Source organism: Morus notabilis, unplaced genomic scaffold, assembly GCF_000414095.1.
Source record: "Morus notabilis unplaced genomic scaffold, ASM41409v2 Scaffold109, whole genome shotgun sequence".
Taxonomy (NCBI): Eukaryota; Viridiplantae; Streptophyta; class Magnoliopsida; order Rosales; family Moraceae; genus Morus; species Morus notabilis.
Genome location: NW_010363046.1, coordinates 537128 through 557385, shown reverse-complemented (window position 1 = coordinate 557385; position 20258 = coordinate 537128). Strand labels below are relative to the sequence as shown.

At 33.1% G+C, this 20258-nt stretch overlaps 2 protein-coding genes across 3 annotated transcripts; one reads left to right on the top strand and one right to left on the bottom strand.

Annotated features, from left to right (window-relative positions):
• Positions 1-234: 234 nt before the first annotated feature.
• On the bottom strand, positions 235-4615 carry LOC21400364 (protein WVD2-like 7). Its single transcript, XM_024169115.1, has 10 exons — positions 4537-4615; positions 4356-4411; positions 2863-3645; positions 2536-2757; positions 2395-2438; positions 2223-2315; positions 2052-2139; positions 1854-1925; positions 1511-1603; positions 235-884 (listed from the first exon to the last, which is right to left on the bottom strand). Exons 2-10 carry the CDS (start codon positions 4404-4406, stop codon positions 489-491), a joined length of 1842 nt encoding a protein of 613 aa, XP_024024883.1. The 5' UTR covers positions 4407-4411; positions 4537-4615; the 3' UTR covers positions 235-488.
• A 5334-nt stretch (positions 4616-9949) lies between these two features.
• Positions 9950-13732, top strand: LOC112092575. 2 transcript variants are annotated; one of them, XM_024169100.1, is made up of 6 exons: positions 9950-10226; positions 11490-11590; positions 12532-12733; positions 12916-13011; positions 13107-13220; positions 13309-13732. In XM_024169100.1, exons 3-6 carry the CDS (start codon positions 12698-12700, stop codon positions 13525-13527), a joined length of 465 nt encoding a protein of 154 aa, XP_024024868.1. In that variant the 5' UTR covers positions 9950-10226; positions 11490-11590; positions 12532-12697; the 3' UTR covers positions 13528-13732. The 2 variants fall into 2 exon arrangements, with proteins under 2 accessions (XP_024024868.1, XP_024024869.1); XM_024169101.1 differs by lacking the exon at positions 11490-11590 and having other exon boundaries at positions 12575-12733.
• Positions 13733-20258: the final 6526 nt, after the last annotated feature.

Genomic DNA, 20258 nt, shown 5'->3' with positions numbered 1-20258 from the left:
AAACGATATAAACATCTTTGAGTTATACTAGTTCCTTTAGCAGTTAATAAAACAAAAAATCATTCAAATTTTCAAATGTGACATGGAAACAACCTCATGAGTCTTTTTTCCTAACATATTTAAATTCACAAGCAACCAACGAATAGATTAACTTTTTGTTTAAGGAGTGCATTTTATCACATAACGAAAAAACGAATTCGGTACATTAATGTTCCCATATACATAAGGGTGAAAAAAAGAAAAATTCCATTTCAAGAAGTCCCCCTAACTGCTCATTATTATCTATAAAACTAAAATGTTTAATGACACGCTTCAAGCAATTAATTTATATGTACAAAGAATAAATGCAAGCCATAAAAACCAATTGCCGGAACAAGTACAACAATTTGGGAACGTCACATGGGACTTGACCTACTAAAAAGTTCATTAGAACACATGAAAAAAAATTGTGTCGTTTCCGAACTTTCTCCCTGGGAGAACCTTTCAATTCAGGAGGCAACATGAACTGCAAGATTATGATTCATTCCGACACCTTTCATGCTCTTCCTTGCCACCCCGTTGACGTTTCTTTTGGCTCCGGATTTCGCCTTCCTATCAAGTGCTCTCTGCCCTCTTGAAATCTTGCTAGTCCCCGATACTTGACGGTTGAGCTTGTTAGCATCTCTCTCTCTTTCTTTCTTCTCACTCACGTAATCTTTTTTCGTTGTTTCTGAGGTTTTTGGCGTTGGAGATGTTGCAGTGTCTTCAGTTTGCTCGGTTGTGGTCACAGAATCGTTGGTTGTTTGAGCTTGGTCATGTCCTGCCTTTGAATCTGATGAAATTAATTCTGAAGAAGCTGCACTTCTTGAACTTGTTGAGTTGCTTCTTGCTTTGCTGCTTTTGCTCTTATCAGATCCACCGTGAAAAAAAGAAAATATAGTTGATTGCAAGTTTTCCCTCAGATTATTATTTAAGTTTCCAAAACATTAGCATCTAATATGAACCGAAATAACAAAGGAGTTATATTCAAAAGGAATATGATAAGAGATAACACAACGGTCAAGAAATTGAGTCCTACTACGACTATAATTAACTGCCGTATCGGGGGTCCTTATTTTGCATTCCACATTCTTGACAGTTCTTCATTTCATTCAATTCTATCGATTTCTCCTTCCAATGATATATATATATATATATATATATATATATATTATTTTTTATAACTGACTTGAGCTTGGAAGTGCTAATAATTGTTTTGTTTGTTTTGCACGTCTGTCCTCAAATATCACGAAATCATAGACTTCGTACAAATTCAATTATAGATTTTAGCCTCTACAAGAGTAAAGAAGAAATGATATTATAAAACCTCAATGCTATCATTCAAGAACTACTTAAAACCATATAAGGCTTTGAACAGAGTCTTTAAACCACTCCAACAAAGATTTCAATGACTTCTACAGTGTGACATTACACACACACACACAACGGTAATTTTAAGTTTATAGGTCAAATTCATGAAAATTCTATATACCTTGTTTTCATTAACATGATAGAAAGATGGCATTGGTGTTGCTTTGAAATTGAGGCTTTTCCGAAGTTGTCTGATCTCAGCTTCTGTCTTTTTCTGCAGCCACAGATGTTTAACTCGCTGAATTTATAACATGAATTTCAAGATCTAGTAATCTAGCAGAACCACTTTAATTGCATAAAAAAATAAGCACAAAATTCACACAAATTTTTTTCATCTAAAAATAACTGTATTCATTTAAGTTTTCTGCATAATGTACCAAAGCATCAAATAATTTGCAATACAAAATAATATAATAAAATAAGATAAGATAAAAACCCTTTGAATTTGACAGTTCCTTATATACCTGTGTTTTTGCTTGGATCTTGTTCATCTCAGCTTCCTTAGCGTGCATTTTCTCCTCCAACTTCAAGTAGAACTGGCAGACAAATGAATCAAAAGTACAATGTAGTAAACAATCCAAGTCTGGCAACAACTATAAAGCAAACTTAATTGAAATACAAAGAAGAAAAATTGAAGGAAATTAATCAGCATGTTGGCTGACCTCTTTCCGTCTTTCTGCTCGCTCATCACTTCTAAAATTGAATCCTATTGACCTTGTATCAGCCTTGGTTGAATTTCCTTTATGAAGCCTATACAAAGAAATTGGTATTAGATTCAAAGGTCTACGGAGATTGAAATGTTGAAAGAGTTTGTTTTGGATTCACTATTAAACCTGTTAGGCATTCGGCGTAATCTGGCTTGATCTTTTGATGAAGAAAGCGGAGGAGACTCACCAACTTTTCTTTCCCTTGATTCATTTTCACGCCTGTGGCGATAAGAAAATAACCCTATTTGACCTTTCTATTTACAACTAAAAACAATATTTCACTTAAAAAAACAAGTACCTTTTATCTTCATGAACTAACTTTGTCTTCTGACCTCTAGAATCCTGTATGAAAACCACCCAAAAAAAAGAGTGAAAAATGGTAAAGAAGAAACAGGATCACAAGATTGCAGAATGCCAAAGATAAAAAGTTTGTCTTTACCTCGGATGCTGAAGTCTTGTTTATAGAACTTGTAGTTTGAATATTTGGATTTGATGGTTGATTTGCTTTATTTGTTCTTCCCACAAACTCTCTCTTCCTTCTAACAGGTTTCCTTAAAGGATCTTTAGATACATCACCAGAAATGTCTCTCTGGACTGGAGAAATATTGTTCCGGGAAATGACTCTGGACTTTGAATGTTTTGATTCTATTGCAGGCTTTAACTGCTCATAAAAATGCATATTAAGGGTTAGAAAAGTGTAAGAAACGATGTTTCTTATGTAGCAAGTAAAAAGTACTACTAAAGTATATATTTTGGGAAAACAAACCTTCTGGTAAGATGTTTGCTGTGTTTCAAAACTAGTTTCCTCAACTTTCCCAGCCTTTTCAGTCTTGGGAAACTCAACTGAACAAGATGATTCGTCATCATCATGATTTTCTGCATTGAAATTTTGATTCTGATCAGCTCTTGTCTGTGATTCATCACTAACCGAAAAACAATTGCCACAGCTGATTTCAGTTTGATGTGATTCAAAATTAGCACTTTGAACAACACCATCAAGCAAGACATCAGAATCACTCATTGCAGGCTCCTTCAGAGGATTCGAAAAGGATACCCCGGAATCTTCTCTTTCGCATTCTTTCACTTCACACCCTGTATAATACTCTTGATCCCCATGATCTTCTCTTTCACATTCCGTCATTTCATAATCTCCATGGTACTCTTTATCCTCTCTTTCATGTTCTGTCGCCTTGTATTCTCCATGATAGTCATATGAGCCTTCAGGGCTCTCGTAGAAATGAGGATGGTGGAGACCTTCATTTGCATTCTGATCAAATTCTTCTCTGCAATCGCTTCTGTCTGAGATACCATTACAACTAACTTGATATTCTGTCCCACCATAGTACTCGAATGAGTCCGGTCTCCTAAGACCTTTCTTCTTGAAGTGAGCCTCAAAGTAAGCTTTTTTTTCAATGACTGAGCCTGGTTTTGAGCATTTCTCAACCTCCTCTAGATATTTATTGTGAGAGAAAGATGACCTCCTTTCCCAAGATAAGGACTCGGTTTCGAATCTTCCGAATGATACAGAGCCGGAGTGTAAAGAATCTGCCTGCAAAATTAGCAAGAAAAAAAAAAAAAAAAAGAGGGAAATGATTTATAAGTATCCATTTGATTCAATTTAGCATTTTCATTTAATATGAAGCCAAAGAAGGGAAGCTCAACAATGTGATCACAAATCAGTCAAATATGGTGCAATGGACATCAGTATTACCAAAAGGTTTTTGTTATCTAAGAATTAACAATTCTGACAGTGTAGATATGGAAGGTTAATTCCTTTTAAAAATAAAAAATAAAGTTCCATAATCATCCTATGAATCAAATTGCAAGTTAAGTGTCCTAGTAAAACTAGATCAGTTAGATCCTAATATATAATTGGTTCTCAGATCCCATAATTACAGATAAATCAAATAATTAAAAAAGAAAAAAAAATTCAAGAAGTTGCATAGCACCTATTGCAAATATCGACCATTACTCTTCACTGCTTGGAAATACACTTTCCAATTGAATTCCTTATAACAGCAAAAGAAAGATCAAGTTGAGACAAGAAGTATTTTTTTTTTATTCTCTTTTAGTTGAATTCATAATTAAATCAAGGGTAAAATTGCACCACTTGTCTTTTAAAATCTCTATTCAACTATTTTTCAATATATATATATATATATATATATCAATTCAACTAATGAAATTTTCACAATGAACCAATTAGGAAAACAATAAGCAATTATAAAGATTGAGATGCAGAATAAAAGACAGGCTTACCTGAAGACTATTGCCAAAGGTTTCTTCATCAATCTCCCCAGCCATTGCCATTATCACTATCAATCAAAATCACAAACTTCAATGTTACAATAAATAAGAACTCTAGTGTAATTAACACAAAATCCACCCACAATAAAAAGACAAATGTATATTAATTACTTGCAAGAAGAAATGGGAGTACCTCAAAAGAATCAAATTTCACAGGAACATATATAAAGAACACAAAGTACAGCCCAACTGATATATATATATATATATATATATATTGAGAAGATGTGAACAGTTTGTGGATATAAAGAAAGAAAGAAAAAGGTTTTATTAAGAGAAGTCAGGAATCTGAAGAAGCAAAAGAAACCGTCTTTGCTTCCCCAGATCTTGCAGTTTTGGCTGACCAACAAAGTCTCTTTAGAGAGAGAGAGAGAGAGAGAGAGAAGTGAGTGGGTTACTTAAGTGTACTCTCAAATCTAAAACCAAAGGCTTTAAAAGGATTTTCATTTTTCATTTTTTTTTATCAAGTTTCATCATGTGCATTGCCGGTTGTCTTTTTGTCCTCTCCCTCCTCCCTTCTTCTCTTGCATCACGCCGTTATGTACATCATTGGTTTACATTTTACAAGGTGGCTTTCCCCTAGGAATAATAGTATTTACATATTAGTTCAGATCCCACGGACTCTGCCATAAAATATTCCTCCTCATATTAAATTAAAATCATATATTAAAAAAAATTTATCTGGTAGTCCGCTTTATCGGTATTCTCAATTTTTAATAATTACATCCGATTAAAATCACTTCAGATTAAAAAATTATACATAACGACATATTATGATACATATATAATAGTTAAAAAATAAAAGATTATCGGTAGTCTATTTTTATTAGAATTACTAAAGAAAGTCTCTAAAAGAAATTGAATAATGTACAAATCGGAGTTTAAAATCACTGTTATTTACAAAATGTCTTCCCTGTACCATTTCACTTCCTATCTTTAATACAATATTTCCAAAACTAATTGCGTATTGTCCAGCAATGAATCATGAACTTTACGTTACAAGTAAAAATATTGTTATCAGTATAGTATAACTGCAACCATTTGATCATATTCAGTGGTAAAAAAATTCTTAAAACGGTATATGGAATCGTGTTAGAAATGAATATTGTTAGATCTGTGAGAAGTTACAATTGTGTAAAAAATGAAAACTACATGAAAGTCATCAAGTTATCTATTAAATTTGGGAACTTCTACGATGGAAATGTTTACAAATAAAAAATTACAACAAATGAAAAAAAGTATTTAAATTCAACGAAATTTTGTAAAGATTTAACAGTTGAAAAGTGTGCAATATCGGTGAGATATTTCTTTGAAACAATTCTATCAAAAAATTTTCTACTGAATTTTGACTATTGTAACAATCGGTGCAATTAATTATACCATAATCAATATCTTACTTAATCATTCACACGTCATAAACAACTAATAGAGATATTAATTAACTGTTGTATCATCCAGCTTCGTTACTAACTATATTTTTCTTAATGGAAGTTTTATAATAGAACCAGATTTATCAAACTCAATCAATTTGACGCGTGTAACGGAACCGTTTGAAAGTGAACGGCGGATGAAAATGGCTTAGGGACGTCAACATCTGGAATTGTTGACTTTTTTGAGTTTACTACAAGAACTGATCCCCTACGAAAAGGTCTACCTGCAACAGATATCCTTGCGTACGTGTGAAGTTGGAACAACGGCTTTTAAAGACAGTTCCGTACTTGGATCTGGGGAAAAGCAAAGAGATCACCGGACCCCTACTATTACAATTTTGATTGATGAATTTTTTTTTTCTTTTTTTTCCTATTGATGTGACCCAAAACTTTTGCAACAATCATTGGGTTATGGATTAAGCTAAGTTTCTGATGGAAGAACTGGAGCCGTCAGATTGGAGTCTTTGGTGATGATAATGATCCAAAAGGCCGTAACGATTGAGAGAGATCTAAGAGCACGTGAATGGGCCGTGGATGTTGGGCCCTTACCCGACATTTTGGATGGTACGTGCCCCCACGGACCTGTAAAACCCTGTGAATGTCAGTCCGTTTAGTGGATTGTTAACTCGACTTTCTATCGCGGCCGTAAATGTGAGAAGATGGGTCCACGATCCAGTGGCCCAATTGAATTTTTTTCCTTTTTTGCTGAAAATAGAAGAAAATATTTTGACGTGTTCACACATTTGGAGTTTGGAATAATAGACGTTGCTTTATTTCAAACTTTTATTGTGCGCTTTTTTTTTTTCTTTAATTTCTTTTTTCATGGTTATGTTCCAAATATTACGAGGTTGTCGCCCAACGTGCGAATTAAAGGTCCGTTTAGTTCGCTGATTTCAGTTTTTAATTTGAGTTGAAATGTGACTTTATGTGATAGCTTTTTACTGTAATAAAAAAGTTAAATTTAACAGATTTTGAGAGCTTTTTACTGTAACAAAACTCGAATTTTAAATTCAAATCGGTGAAATGAACATGACCTAAGAGATTAAAAATGTATAATAAATGATTTTTGACTTCTTTTAAAGTAAGTAAATCAAAAAATAAATTTGTTATTCCAAATTGAGGCTAACCCCATCTCAATTTCTTCGTTGTCATTACCACCTCAAGCCTTATATCTGATCACCGAGAGAAGAGGTCAACAAGGCTCAACCAATTACTAAACGTGTGCCTTCACTTCTATTTGTAAAGCCTCGCCGTTACGAGCATCGTTACTGACGAAAGCAACAATGTCGAAAGAAACAACCCTAAAAGTTTGAATATTTGAATATTTTCTTACTTGAAGAGTAGTAGGAAGGGGAATTTTAAAAAATAATAAATAAATAAATAAATTCGTACTTGAAAAAGACATTTCGTTCCAACCCTAAAAGTTTGAATATTTTCTTCTGTTAAAAAAAAAAAAAAATCAACCCACCAAACCGACCATGTCTATTTTTTGCCTATAGAAAAATAATCACAGAGGAAAAAAAAAAGATGTAAAATGTTGCATTTATTAGCTTTTAGGGACCGTTTCCGGCAGACCGTCCTACCGGTAGAATTAGTTTTCTGACCGTTAAATCTGGTTAAAATAAAATAAGATTAAAAAAGTACGTAGAATATACAATTTTTTATGCAGATTTACCGGCTTAAAACGACAGAAAAAAATTAGACTACCGATAATTTTATTTTTCTGAACCTACGGGAGAAACTCCCTATCTTTTATTGAGCAAACTATTTATTCTAGGAAATTTTAACATACGTTTAGGTAAAAACTAAATGAGTTCAAAACTTCTCTTTTCCACCGAAAATTGGGACAGCCCTTCTGAATTAGTAGTATATATTTCAAAACTATTGCTATAATATAATATTGAATGAAGTAAGTTGTGCATCAATCAATGATTTAGCTACAGAAGTAAGTTGTGGATGTAGTTTTAAGTGGAAGTACTATTTCATAATAATGGACGTCAATCAATGATTTATTTTTTGATAAAAGGGGTTTCCAACCAGCCAAAATTGATAAAACTTGCTACCTAATAACCAACGTTGCTTCTCCACTAGATATCAGATTAGTACTTTAGAGATCATTAATTAATAATTAAATTTTTTAGGTCCTGACACCATGGATATCGTATAAATAAATTCCTATATACTCAACAAAATACCGTTTGTATACTCAACCAAGAAGGAGAGGAGGATTGAAGAAGACAGTGACAAAGAATGAGACCCTATCCATCTGGCAACACATATTATAAACAACTATCCCGGTTTTGAGAGATTGGCTATTAATCTAGAAGAACAAAACAAAGAGGGTGGTGGGGCTAGCTTCATGTAGTACCTGTGAAAATAGCATTTCTATGCATTCATTTATTCATGTATCACCACTACAAGAATAATGATTTTAAGAGACCAAACTTTTTGATACCAAAAAATTTTTGGTAGTAGAAAATACACTTTTTGCTACCGAACTTTGGTAGCTAAAAGTATCAAGGATTTTGTTACCAAATTTGGTAGCAAAAACAACACAATCCGCTACCAAATATAATTTGGTAACAAATAACATGGCGGTAAATGAAATTTGGTTCCCGCCAATAGCTTTTTGCTATCAAAATAATATTTGGTAACAAAAGCATAAGATTTTACTACCAAAAATTTGGTAGCAAAATATGACTTTTTTGCTACCAAACATGTTTTGGTAACAAAAGGTTGGCGGGAAGCAAAATTTTTTCCCGCCCGAGGTATTTGCTACCGAATTATTTTTAGTAGCAAAACATATAACATTTGCTACCGAGAATTGGAAGCAAAATATAACTATTTGCCACCAAAATTTGGTAGTGAAAAATCAAGTTTTTGCTACCAAAAAACATAATTTTTTACCACCAAATTTTGGTAGCAGAAAACATAATTTTGCTATCAAATTCTTATTTTGGTGACAAAAATGCGTTTTTTGCTACCAAAAGTTGTGTTTGGTAGCAAATCATATAAAAACATTAATATTTATATTTTGTGCTTGTATTGCTTTTTTTTTTTTTTCAATTTTCTATGAATATGTCATATATTAAGTTTTAATAGTCATCCTAGTATATTTTGTATAATAATTATTTAATAATTTAGTTATTTTGTGTAGGTGTAATAAGAGACATGTTCATATGTACACATATGTGATCTTGTGAATTAAATATATGTTCCACATAGAGTAGTATATAATCTCGCTATTTGATTGATTTTTAACTTTGAATAATGTATTTCAATTTCAAAACTATATTTTTTGTTATAATGTTATTAGAACAATGATTCTTAAATAATTTTTGACATTAAAATGTTATTTTTTTTAATGTTTATACGTATTTCTGGTACCAAATTCATATTTGGTAGTAAAATTATGCTTTCAGCTAACAAAATAATGTTTGGTAACAAAAAACATAAGTTTCTGGTACTAAATTTTGGTAGCAGAAAACATGATTCTGCTACCAAATTCTTATTTTGGTGACAAAAAGACGTTTTTTGCTACCAAAAGTTGTGTTTGGTAGCAAATCATATAAAAACTTTAAAACTTACATTTTGTGCATGTATTTTTTTTTTTTTTCATAAATATGTCATATATTAAGTTTTAACAATCATCCTAATATATTTTGTATAACAATTATTTGATAATTTAATTATTTTGTGTAGGTGTAGCAAGAGACATGTTCATATTTATAAATTGTGATATTGTTAATTAAGTATATGTTCCACATAGAAGAATATATAAGCTTACAATTTAATTACTTTTTAACATGGAATAATATATTTCAATTTCAAAACTATATTTTTTGTTATAATATTACTAGAATAATGAGTATAAAATAATATTTATCATCAAAAAGTGTTTTTTTTAATTTTTTAATATATTTCTTTTTGCGACCAAATTAAATTTTAGTAGCAAAAAACATGTTTTTCGCTACCAAAATAATGTTTAATAACAAAAAATATAATTTTTTAATACTAAATTTTGATAGTAGAAAATATGATTATGCTACCAAATTCATAGAAAATAATAGAAAATTCATATTTTCAAAACGCAGCCACACGCACCCAGCAGCCAAACACCCTAACCTAGCTAACCCACCCTCACTTACACCCATCGCCTACACCCATTGCCTTTCTTTTCTTCGCCTCCTTCCCCTAAATTTTTGAAATCCCCTTCTTCCCCTAAAATTTTCAGAAACGCGTCACAGACTCCGATTCTCTTCTTCCATTTTCAGAAATTCCTCCGCCCTTCTTCCTCTCTTTCAAGCCGCTGATTGCCGGCGTCACAGACTCCGATTCTCGTCGATTGTCGCTGTCGCTGTCGCTGTCGCCGCCGCCGATTCTCGTCGTTCCGGTCAGTTCTCTCTCTCTCTCTTTCACTCTCTCATCGTGGAAATGTTTTTAGTTTTATTGTTGATATCAACTTTCTCTCTCGCATTGGAATGTTCTTGAAATGCTTCACGTATGCCCCTTTCATTTTCCGTTTTGGTTTTTGCACGCCTGCATAATGGCTTTCTTGGATTATTTGGGCTAACATTAACGAGAGTAGACTTCCTTAGATTGTGGTCCAAATCGTTCTACTTCAAAAAAAAAGCAAAAAAAAAAAAGAAAAATTAGAAGAAGTTGTAATGAGGAAGGTGCCAATGCTTCACGTATATGCCCCTTTCATTTTATAAATCTTTTAATCATTTCGATATTCATCGCCGTTTTGTGATCTGGTGCCTTTTCTTTTTAAGGGGAAATCTATGTATGTTTTCACTTCATGCCACTCCATCATCTTTAGGCGTTGAACAAAAGAAGTCCTTTGAGATCTGTTGCCGTTTTCACTTCTTGCTATTTGATTCTTTAGGCGTTTTCTCTATACACTGTCGTTTAATGTTTGTTTTCTTTTTATCCTTTTATTTTTCTTTGTTTTTGCACTGTTTAGTACTCCATACTCATGATAAATCAGATAAAAAATAAAATAAAATAAAATAAAAAAACCTCTTGCCTTTTTCTTCTATATGAGGAGAAGCTTTCAAGGTTTGCCAGCCCATGAAATGCTCAACTTTGCCTTTTATATATACAAAGTCGTATACATACACTTCGATCCCATAACCGTTATTTTCTCTCTGATGAATCCTTTTATGCTGCTGAGTGTCCACTCCGGAAGTAAAAGGAAACAAAAAAATCATGATATGGCTAATTAGCAAACACATGTAATTTTTGGCCAGGACAACTTTCGTTTTAGGGTAATTAGGCTAATTAGAAAACTTTCGTTTTAGGCCAGGAAACCCATTACATTGTCAAAACTAATTCCGCATGTAATTTCTATGAATCCGCAAAGTTCAATCAGTTTGGTATGATTATTTGATTCTAATCATATTTCATTGATCATACTCGTAGATCTACTACCATGTCCGATATGGATAAGAGTTGGATTTATGTGACGAATCTCCGTCATATATGAGTGGAGTGAACAAGCACGTAATCACCTAGATGCGGATGGAAAATGTCGTTGTCTTTGCAAAAAATGTTTGAATTGTTTTTTCCATCATATAGATATTGTTGCGCGTCATATTTTTGTTAGAGGTTTTAACTTAAATTATATAAACTGGACTAATCATGTACAATTTAGGGACTCTGTGCTCCGAGTTTACGGGGAGCATGCGGGCCGATTTGCGAGCAAAATCGGCTCTATAGTTCGCCACCACGCTCCATTAAAGTATAGTGGTTGGGGTAAGATTCCTGACAACGAACATAATGAATGCAGAAGACGATTGAAGGTTGTTGGAAATCTCTCCAACACCAGTTTCAATTTCCGAAACAAACCAAAAACGAAAACGAAGAAGAAACACCAAGATTTGGTATCGAGGTTCGGTACAAAATTTATACCTACGTCCCCGCGAACTTCCCAGAAGAAAGTTCGATTTGCACTATCAAAATGATGATCAATTACAAGAGTTTACACCAAGAACAATCTCTCAGAAAAAAATACAACCTTACCCAGAGAAAACTACAAGAAATTTTCCCGAGAAAATTTTGCCTCTTCTCTCTTTTCTTTTCTTGCTTTTAAACCCCTTTCTCTCTCTTAGGCTTTTTCTATTACAGAATGCTCTCACTCTCAATCTCACAAATCCAGAAAGAAAAACTGATCTTCGTTTTTCTTCTTTGATCTCCCTTAGCCAAGAATTATTCCCTTTTCTGTTTTACTACCTTGGAATATATCTCAAGGCTATAGAGAGTGTCGGTGGTGGTCTTAGTCAACCCTTCCAGCATCTTCTTCTCAGCCACGTCAGCATCTCCTTTCATTTACTGAAACGCTGCCGTTTTGCTTGTACACAAATCTGCATTCTTTCCAGCCTTATATAATGACTTGTAATTGAATACTCAGTTATATGGGAATTGACTCAACAATCTCCACCTCAGTTCCCATATAATGAAGTTAGTGCAAATCTAACCTTATTCTTGAGAGTTCGCGGGGACGTAGGTATAAATTTTGTACCGAACCTCGATACCAAATCTTGGTGTTTCTTCTTCGTTTTTGTTTTTGGTTTGTTTCGGAAATTGAAACTGGTGTTGGAGAGATTTCCAACAAAGGTAAAATTTTCTATTGTAACTTATTCTTTATAATGATTGCACTTATGTAAAAACAAATTTAGCAACTTTTTTTTCTTCAGGATTTATTTGATTTAGATTTTGAGGCGCATCCACAATTGAAAGACATTGTACTTTAAAGGTTATCGATATCAGTGCCACCAAAAATATCAGGCCATTATTGAGCAAGGAAAAGATCCATTGCAACATTTACCGAATCAATACATTAAATTAGATGATTGGGAGTGCATGTGTACCAATTGCTTTGGTGATGATCAATGGCAGGTAAAATGAACAACTTAACTGTATTATGAGACGTTTGTTTGAGAATGTGGTTTTGGATATGCAAATTGAACCAACATGTGTGGTTTTGGATTTTCTTGGTTAATTGAAATTGTAGGGGAGATGATGTCGAAATTTCTATTATATTTTAATGCATTTAAATGTTTCTTTTTTCATTTATATAGAAAAAAGCACAGGTTGTTGCGGAAAATCATTCCAAAAAGTCAGCAGGTTATTTGGGTGGCTCAAGATCTATAGTTCAACATTTGGAGGAAGTCCATGTAATTAACTTTCACTCACTTAAGTATATTACCACTTGAAACCATAATTTCTTTTTTTCTTTTTAACTAACTAACAAATAATGATTTTTATGTAGAACACGCATTCAAGTTCCGACTCAAATGCTTTGGGAGGGTATTTTGAGGTCTTCAAGAACACTCATTGGAGCGAATCACGGGGATGGACAACTAAGAGAGCAAATGAAGATTATGTAAGAATTACTAAACATTTTATCATTTCGTTTGATTTTGTATTTTTTTACTCTAACTTGAAAGTTTATAACACTTCGCCTAATGCAGGAACAAATGATCAAGATCCGCGATGCTCGTTTAAGTGAAGTACTAGAGGGGTCAGAACTTGACTCGGATGCAGAGGAAGAAATTTACTCTCAAGTTTTGTCAAGTGAGAGGTATAAAAAATATGGTTTCAAGCGTGACATAGGTCCTGTACTAAGAAAAGCGCCACAAGGTCGCAAATCTAGAGGGTTAGGATATGAAAAGTTTGAAAATGAAGTTTAAGAAAATAAACGTCGTATGTCGGATATGGAAATTTTAATGAAGCAACACATGAGCTTATTCCAAAGCTACTTCAATAGATTAATCCACCGTCCGATCATCCTGGACCTTCTGTCCCAAGAATAGAAGATCCTCCGCCATCACCACCGCCGGCCTCAATATTAAGATTTTACTAATACAATATTTGCATAAATGTTTGGGTTTGTTTAAGTATGACTATTTTAGTATTTTGGTTGGATTCTAGTATTGAAATATTTAGAGATTTTTAAATTAATATTTGATATTTTATTTATATATGTTTTTTCAAAAAATACAGGTATATAAATCTGTCTCAGTTTTGGTGATTAAAAAGCTCACATTTTTTGCTACCAAATATATTTTGCTACTAAAATTTTGGTAGAAGAAAGTTCATACTTTTTGCTACTAAAATTTTAGTAGTAGAAAGCTTACACTTTTTGCTACCAAATATATTTTGCTATCAAACTTTTGGTAGTAGAAAGCTAACACCTTTTGCTATCAAAAACCTTTTGCTATCAAAGTTTTGGTAGCAGAAAGCTCACACTTTTTGTTACTAAAAACTTTTTGCTACCGAAACTTTTGGTCCCTGAATGTCATACCTTTTGCTACCAAATACATTTTGTTACCAAAAAAATTTTTGGTAGCAAAAATTATTTGCTACCAAAAATTTGGTAACTAATACTTTTTGCTATTAAAATTTTTTGGTAACAAAAACATTTTGCTACCAAAAATAGGGCTTTTGGTTACCAAATTTTTGGTAACAAAAAAATGCAAATTCTTGTAGTACGTTCTTGAACTTTTTACAAAAATTATGTAATGATTATACTATTTTATACTATTAATCTCACGCGTGTCTCTTAAATTTTAGGGTTAATCTCATATTACCACCTAAACTTTAAAAATTCTTATTTGGCTCTTTGAATTTTTAATTAATCTTACTTAACCCCCTCTTGTTAAAAATTGTTATATATATATATGAGAGAATTAAATGTGATCATATAGTGATTTGGTCATTTTCCATTTGTTTTAACAAAAAATCTAACAAGAAAACCACATGATTGTACTATTCATTTTATCGCCGTATGTTTTTTTATAGAAATTTTATCAAAAAAGGTTAATTGATGAGACTAATTTAAAATTCGGGACAAAAGTGAGAGCTTTCAAAATTTAAGTAACAATGACCCTAAAGTTTGAATAACATAGCTGAAAATAATCCTAATTGTGACTACATATATCTCTTAAAAAAACTCTAATTTTAGTTGCAGATATAATCCAATGTTTTTTAAGGGAACATTTCATTTCAATTTTTACAAATTACTTACTTTAAAATAGTGGCAAATAAACACTAGTAATATGGAAATTCTACCCTGAACATTAATCAGATCTACCAGTAAAAATAAATGAAGCACACAGACGTATAGTACAAGTGTCGAGACCTAAAGGGGATAAGCTCGCTAGAACATACAAAATGGAGCGTAATTAAATCTCATTAAAAAGAACCAAAACTATAGATAAATAAACCAGCTGACCGTACACCGTCGATATTTAATTTAAATGGGTAGGGCACACAAACAAAATTAAAATATAAGGAGGTTATCTCTGTTATTAGAACACATAAAAATGTTAAAACAACACTATCTTTATTATAAACCAAAAAAAAAAAAAAAAAACAGAAAAAAAAAACGAAGATAACACCACAAATGAAATGATGATATTTGATGTCACCACCATCAAACCCTCTTCCATCTATGATAAACTGTAATTACAAAACAGTTATTGATGGTAGACATGTGATCGTTCTTCTATGCAAAATCTCTCATGTGATGGATGGAGGTCCATAGCAGTCCATGCGTTTTTGGTCTGCAACATGATCGACACGTGCGAGAGATCAGGAAGAAATAAAAGATAGAATTTTGAATAAACAAATAATGAATTAGTAAGCTGATACCATAATATCTTTCTGCATGGATTTGCCCTTCGAATCACACCCCTCTAAGGCAGACTTTAAAATTCTAGCTAATTAATGTAAAATGTAATTGACGTACTTCGTTGGAGAGAAAAGATAGAATCGAGAGAGAAAAATATAAGAGAGAGAATATAAAATGACAAATAGAAGATTTTTTTTCTTCTTTTTGTTTACTAAATGATTTCCTGAACAATTATATCATTCGCCAAACTCAAATATTAACTTTTATTTATCAATTAATATGATATGTGAGTTGTCATTTTTTTATTAGTAGATGTAATTTCTTATTCTTAAATACCTATTAATTTAAAACTGATAACTCACCTGTCACATCAGTTAGTACGCTGAAATTGAGATTTTAGTTAGTGTTGTAACATTATTCTTATCATTTTATACATTCATTTCTATTATTTAGTTTGAAAATGGGGTTAAATAAGTAAGCATATTGCGATAACTTTTTGGTTCTGATATCTATCCATTTGTCCAGGGATTAAAGCTGCCGAAATGATGCAATCCCCAGTCTCTGATTTTTAGTTTCTTTATATACAACCCATAGAGATGAATATGTGTTGGACTGTCCTTTCGAAAAGAGAGTGATACTTTCTTGTTTGGAATTAAAAAATAATAATAATAATCACACTGTCATCCAATAATAGCTGCTTGTTGTGAAAAATCGTAACGTAAGTATACGTTATCGCAATCAAATAATATAATAGTGAATAAGAATATCGTTCCACGAGAATTGTTGTTTACTAATTACCGAAATTGTATTAGCCTTAATTTTATTTGAATACTTGAAAAGAGAGTTTATAAAATTAAGTAAAGTAAAACTAAAACAATTAAATAAATTAAACAATGCTAAACAAAGGATGAAAATTCAATAGATTAAGATTCTAGGGTTTCCGATTTCACCAAATTAATCATGTTCAAATTCTTATAATTCAAGAAAATTAACATTCAATCCTATACTGACAACAATTTCTCTAAAGCAATTATTATTCTTTCTCAAGCAACAATAATATTAATCCAACAAGCAAAATCTACATCTCTGTCAAACTTCTAAACCTGTTGAAAATCATTAAGTGCAAGAAATTCAAAAGAACTGCACAAGCATCATAGATATCTCTATCATATGAACAACTCATGGTATTTCAATTAAGAGCTTATTCAATTATCACCTCTCAGTCTCAAATCAAATACAAAATCATATAATAGTTGGCCAAACAATCACAAGCATTAAGAATAAATTGAAGTACTCAGCATATATGGATTAAACATCAATTACTTAAAAATAAGATTGAGAATTCGAACATTCATAATCCGGCTACATCGTAGCCCTAGAAAAAGGAATTAGTTCATCTCTAAACAAAATAAATTCCTAAACAAAGTCTTAATCATTGGAAAGGAAAGAAAAGAACTAGTTTGGAGTTGAATTGAAGCGTCTCCGTCTCCGGATTTGAGCCGTTCTTCTTCTCCGTCCCAATTCTCCTTTTCTTCTCTTGAATACTCTCTCAAAAGCCAGCCGTCATTCCACAGTCTAAAAATCCTTTCTAATTGCCCTAGAATCATATATTTATATGTTTCGGAGCATTAGGGTCAAAACGGGTAAATTTTCTCGCGATTGGCCTTCAAAACGCGTAATTTCTCGCGTCGTAGCGCCGCGGTGCTGAGTTTCTAGCGCTGCGGCGCTGTTATGTAAAATCCCTGGGTGCTGCGGCGCTGTAATGGGCGCCTAAGCGCTGCCCATTCTGCCCCAATGCACTAATTCCGTCGGATTTCAGCGAATTTTGTCCAAAACCTTCCAAATCATAGACTTTCACCTAACCTTCAAACAAAGAACAAAAACACACATAAAAACTAACAAAAACCTCGAAAACTAACTAGATATTAAGTGTAAAACGATACTAAATGAGTGAGTAAAACTCACTCATCAAATACCCCCAAACTTAATATTTTGCTAGTCCTCGAGCAAAACAAAAATGAAAGAAAGAAAACTAAAAAGAAATGAAAACACGAATAATACGAAACATAAATAAATGAAACCTTGCTTGAGTATTGATCCGGCGTTGTTTCACAAAAAATGCCTCAGAAATCTCACATAAGTTACAGCTCAAGAAAGACTTTAAACTTTTTGAAAGTTTAGAATTTCAACTCGAATGCTAATCTCAACCCCACCTAAGACTCCTTATGTGTGTGTGTGAATTATCAATTACACATATCCAAATGCAACTTAGATGAGTTTATGCAATTAAGTGAATCAAGGTAGATCTACGATTTTTCGAACTCCATAGGCTTGCTTTTCTTATCACTCTCCACTAATGTTGGTCAATAAACCACCAAGGATCAATAGGACTTTATTAAGCTTGAATTGAATGGCTAGGGATTAAGGCAGGATAAACGGATATCAATGAGGCTCTGAATTCCCTAAACTCATCAATTACTCTAGGATCCTCTTGTAGAACTTCTAACTCAATATCCCAATACATCTGCCATTTGCCATCAACATTCTTGTCTCCACTTTTTATTTCTTTCTCTCTTTTTTTTTTCTCTGTCTTTTTTTTTTCTTTTTTTTTCTTTTTTTTTTGGAATAATATGATAAATACAGAATTTCATTGGAGACATCAAACAAATTATAGAAAATATCAATACACCTCCCAATTCCAAACACAACTCAACGTGCATCCTAGAATAATCAACAAGCTCAAGGGAAAGGGTGAATGATAGGATTTATTTAAAGGCTAAGCTAATAACGTGGATGACAAAGAAAAGTTTAATCAGGCTCAAAGAGGTGACTAGGGATATTATTACAATAGGGTAAGTTCAAATGGCTCAAACGATCCAAATATGGCCTATATCATTTCCTTAGTGATAAATTACATGAGATTTACCTCGAGTGATAATCAAACAAATTCTAGAGTCCAGTGAGATCTTAAGAAACACGAAATTCACATAAATTTTCTCTAAGTTCACAAAATGACCAAGTGTTCTTAGTTATGTGCTCAACAATGCAAGGATATCATAAGTAGAGCAAAACCAACAAACAAGTCAAGCACACAAACAATCAAATTATTCATTGTCTCCCAGAAGCCATAGTTAAGTTCAATCGTTGTCTCATCATTGGCCGGGGCGAAACAAGCCGAAACAACGCTCAAGTTTTTTTATTTTTTTTTTTTAATAAACTGAATAAAATAAGATAGTTAACTCCCCCAAACTTAAAATTGACATTGTCCTCAATGAAAAAGTAAAGCAAGAGAGTTTAGAGGACTTTCCTGAGTAGTTGTCAGTCAGTGTCTTCATTGGGTGCAAGAGGAGGTGCGGAAGTTGCAAGAATTTTTTATTTTATTTTATTGGAGGTAGCGCCAAGGCGCTGCATGGTAGCGCCAAAGCGCTACGTGCTCTGCCATTTTTTTCCCAAAATGCTCTCTTTTGAGCGCCAAAGCGCTACTGCTACTGCCAAATCTGTGCTTTCATTCATGCTAATGCCTGCTTGAGTTTCGTTTCAATTGCAAATCCTTAGAGCAACCCCAAAACTTGTTTATTAACTTTAATGTCTTCAGCCGGACGTTTGGAGAAGTGCTCGTCAAATAGCAGCTTTTGCCCACAATAAGTGTCATACAACACGATATATGGGTCTAGCTTATGGATGCCCTCAAGCTTGGCACGATTTGGAAGTATTCGGCTCATTGTTCCAACTCGGCTTCGCTTTGATTGATGATGAGCTTGGAAGGAGAACTTTTCTTTGGGCTCGATCATGTAGAGGACATAATATGGTGATGGTGGTGTCGGAGGAAAGTAAGGATCCGTTGTTGGTGTGTATGATAAAATCACAAATGAACTCAATTCAATGGCCTCGTATGCTTCTTCATCCTCCAACGGCTCTCGTACCTCTTCTTCATCTAGGAAATCCTCAAATAATCCCTCTAATTTCTCTTCACTCTCAACTTCGCTATCCATAGCCATGCATGCAATTTTGTCTTTATAAAACTCATGGTTTTGGATGGACACCTCGTTTCTTAGCAAATCGGTGTCAGCACTACGAGAGTCCATCTGTGCTAAGGCTTGAGCAAAAATAAATTTGAAGGGTTCTTGTTCTTCTTCTTAAGGCTCATCTTCCTTTAGAGGCTTGAATTCTTTTGACAACTTCTCTTGAATGTACCAATCTTGATAAAACTTCACCATATCGTCCATCATTTGGTAGGCTTCATCCTCGGGTCTTTCACAGAATGGGGTTGTATCATAGCCATCTTCCACCCAACTTTTGGTTGCTATGCTCAATCCTTTAATGAAGATTTGAAGTTGAAGCCACTTTGGAATACCATGTTGCGGAAACCCAGCCAATAGCTCATTATATCTCTCCCAAGCTTGGTGAGGCAGTTCAGTGTCGTGTTTAGCAAAAGTGATGATGGCTTGGCCCATCTCCAACTTAGTCATCATTTTTTTTTATTTTACCTGCAAAAGAAAGAAAAAACTCGGAAAACAAAATTAGAAGAAAAACACCAAAAAAAAAAAATCAAATTAATCCTAGAGCTAATTAGTACCCATATTAATCAACATTAAAATCCAAAGTAAAATTAGAGTTATTTGGTATCGATATTAGCAAAAAAAAAAATCCCCGGCGACGGCGCCAAAAACTTGTTGTGAAAAATCGTAACGCAAGTATACGCTATCGCAATCAAGTAATATAATAGTGAATAAGAATATCGTCCCACGAGGATTGTTGTTTACTAATTACCGAAATTGTATTAACCCT

Bases quoted from the DNA above. Each gene is read 5' to 3' on its own strand.
- LOC21400364 (XM_024169115.1), bottom strand. From the start codon at position 4,406: ATGGCAATGGCTGGGGAGATTGATGAAGAAACCTTTGGCAATAGTCTT. The intron at 2,758-2,862 runs GTTTGTTTTCCC...TTTTATGAGCAG, and splicing joins AGCAAACATCTTACCAGAAG to TTAAAGCCTGCAATAGAATC. The intron at 2,439-2,535 runs GTAAAGACAAAC...GTTTTCATACAG, and splicing joins ACAAGACTTCAGCATCCGAG to GATTCTAGAGGTCAGAAGAC.
- LOC112092575 (XM_024169101.1), top strand. From the start codon at position 12,698: ATGTGTACCAATTGCTTTGGTGATGATCAATGGCAG. The intron at 13,012-13,106 runs GTAATTAACTTT...ATTTTTATGTAG, and splicing joins AACATTTGGAGGAAGTCCAT to AACACGCATTCAAGTTCCGA. The intron at 13,221-13,308 runs GTAAGAATTACT...CGCCTAATGCAG, and splicing joins AGAGAGCAAATGAAGATTAT to GAACAAATGATCAAGATCCG.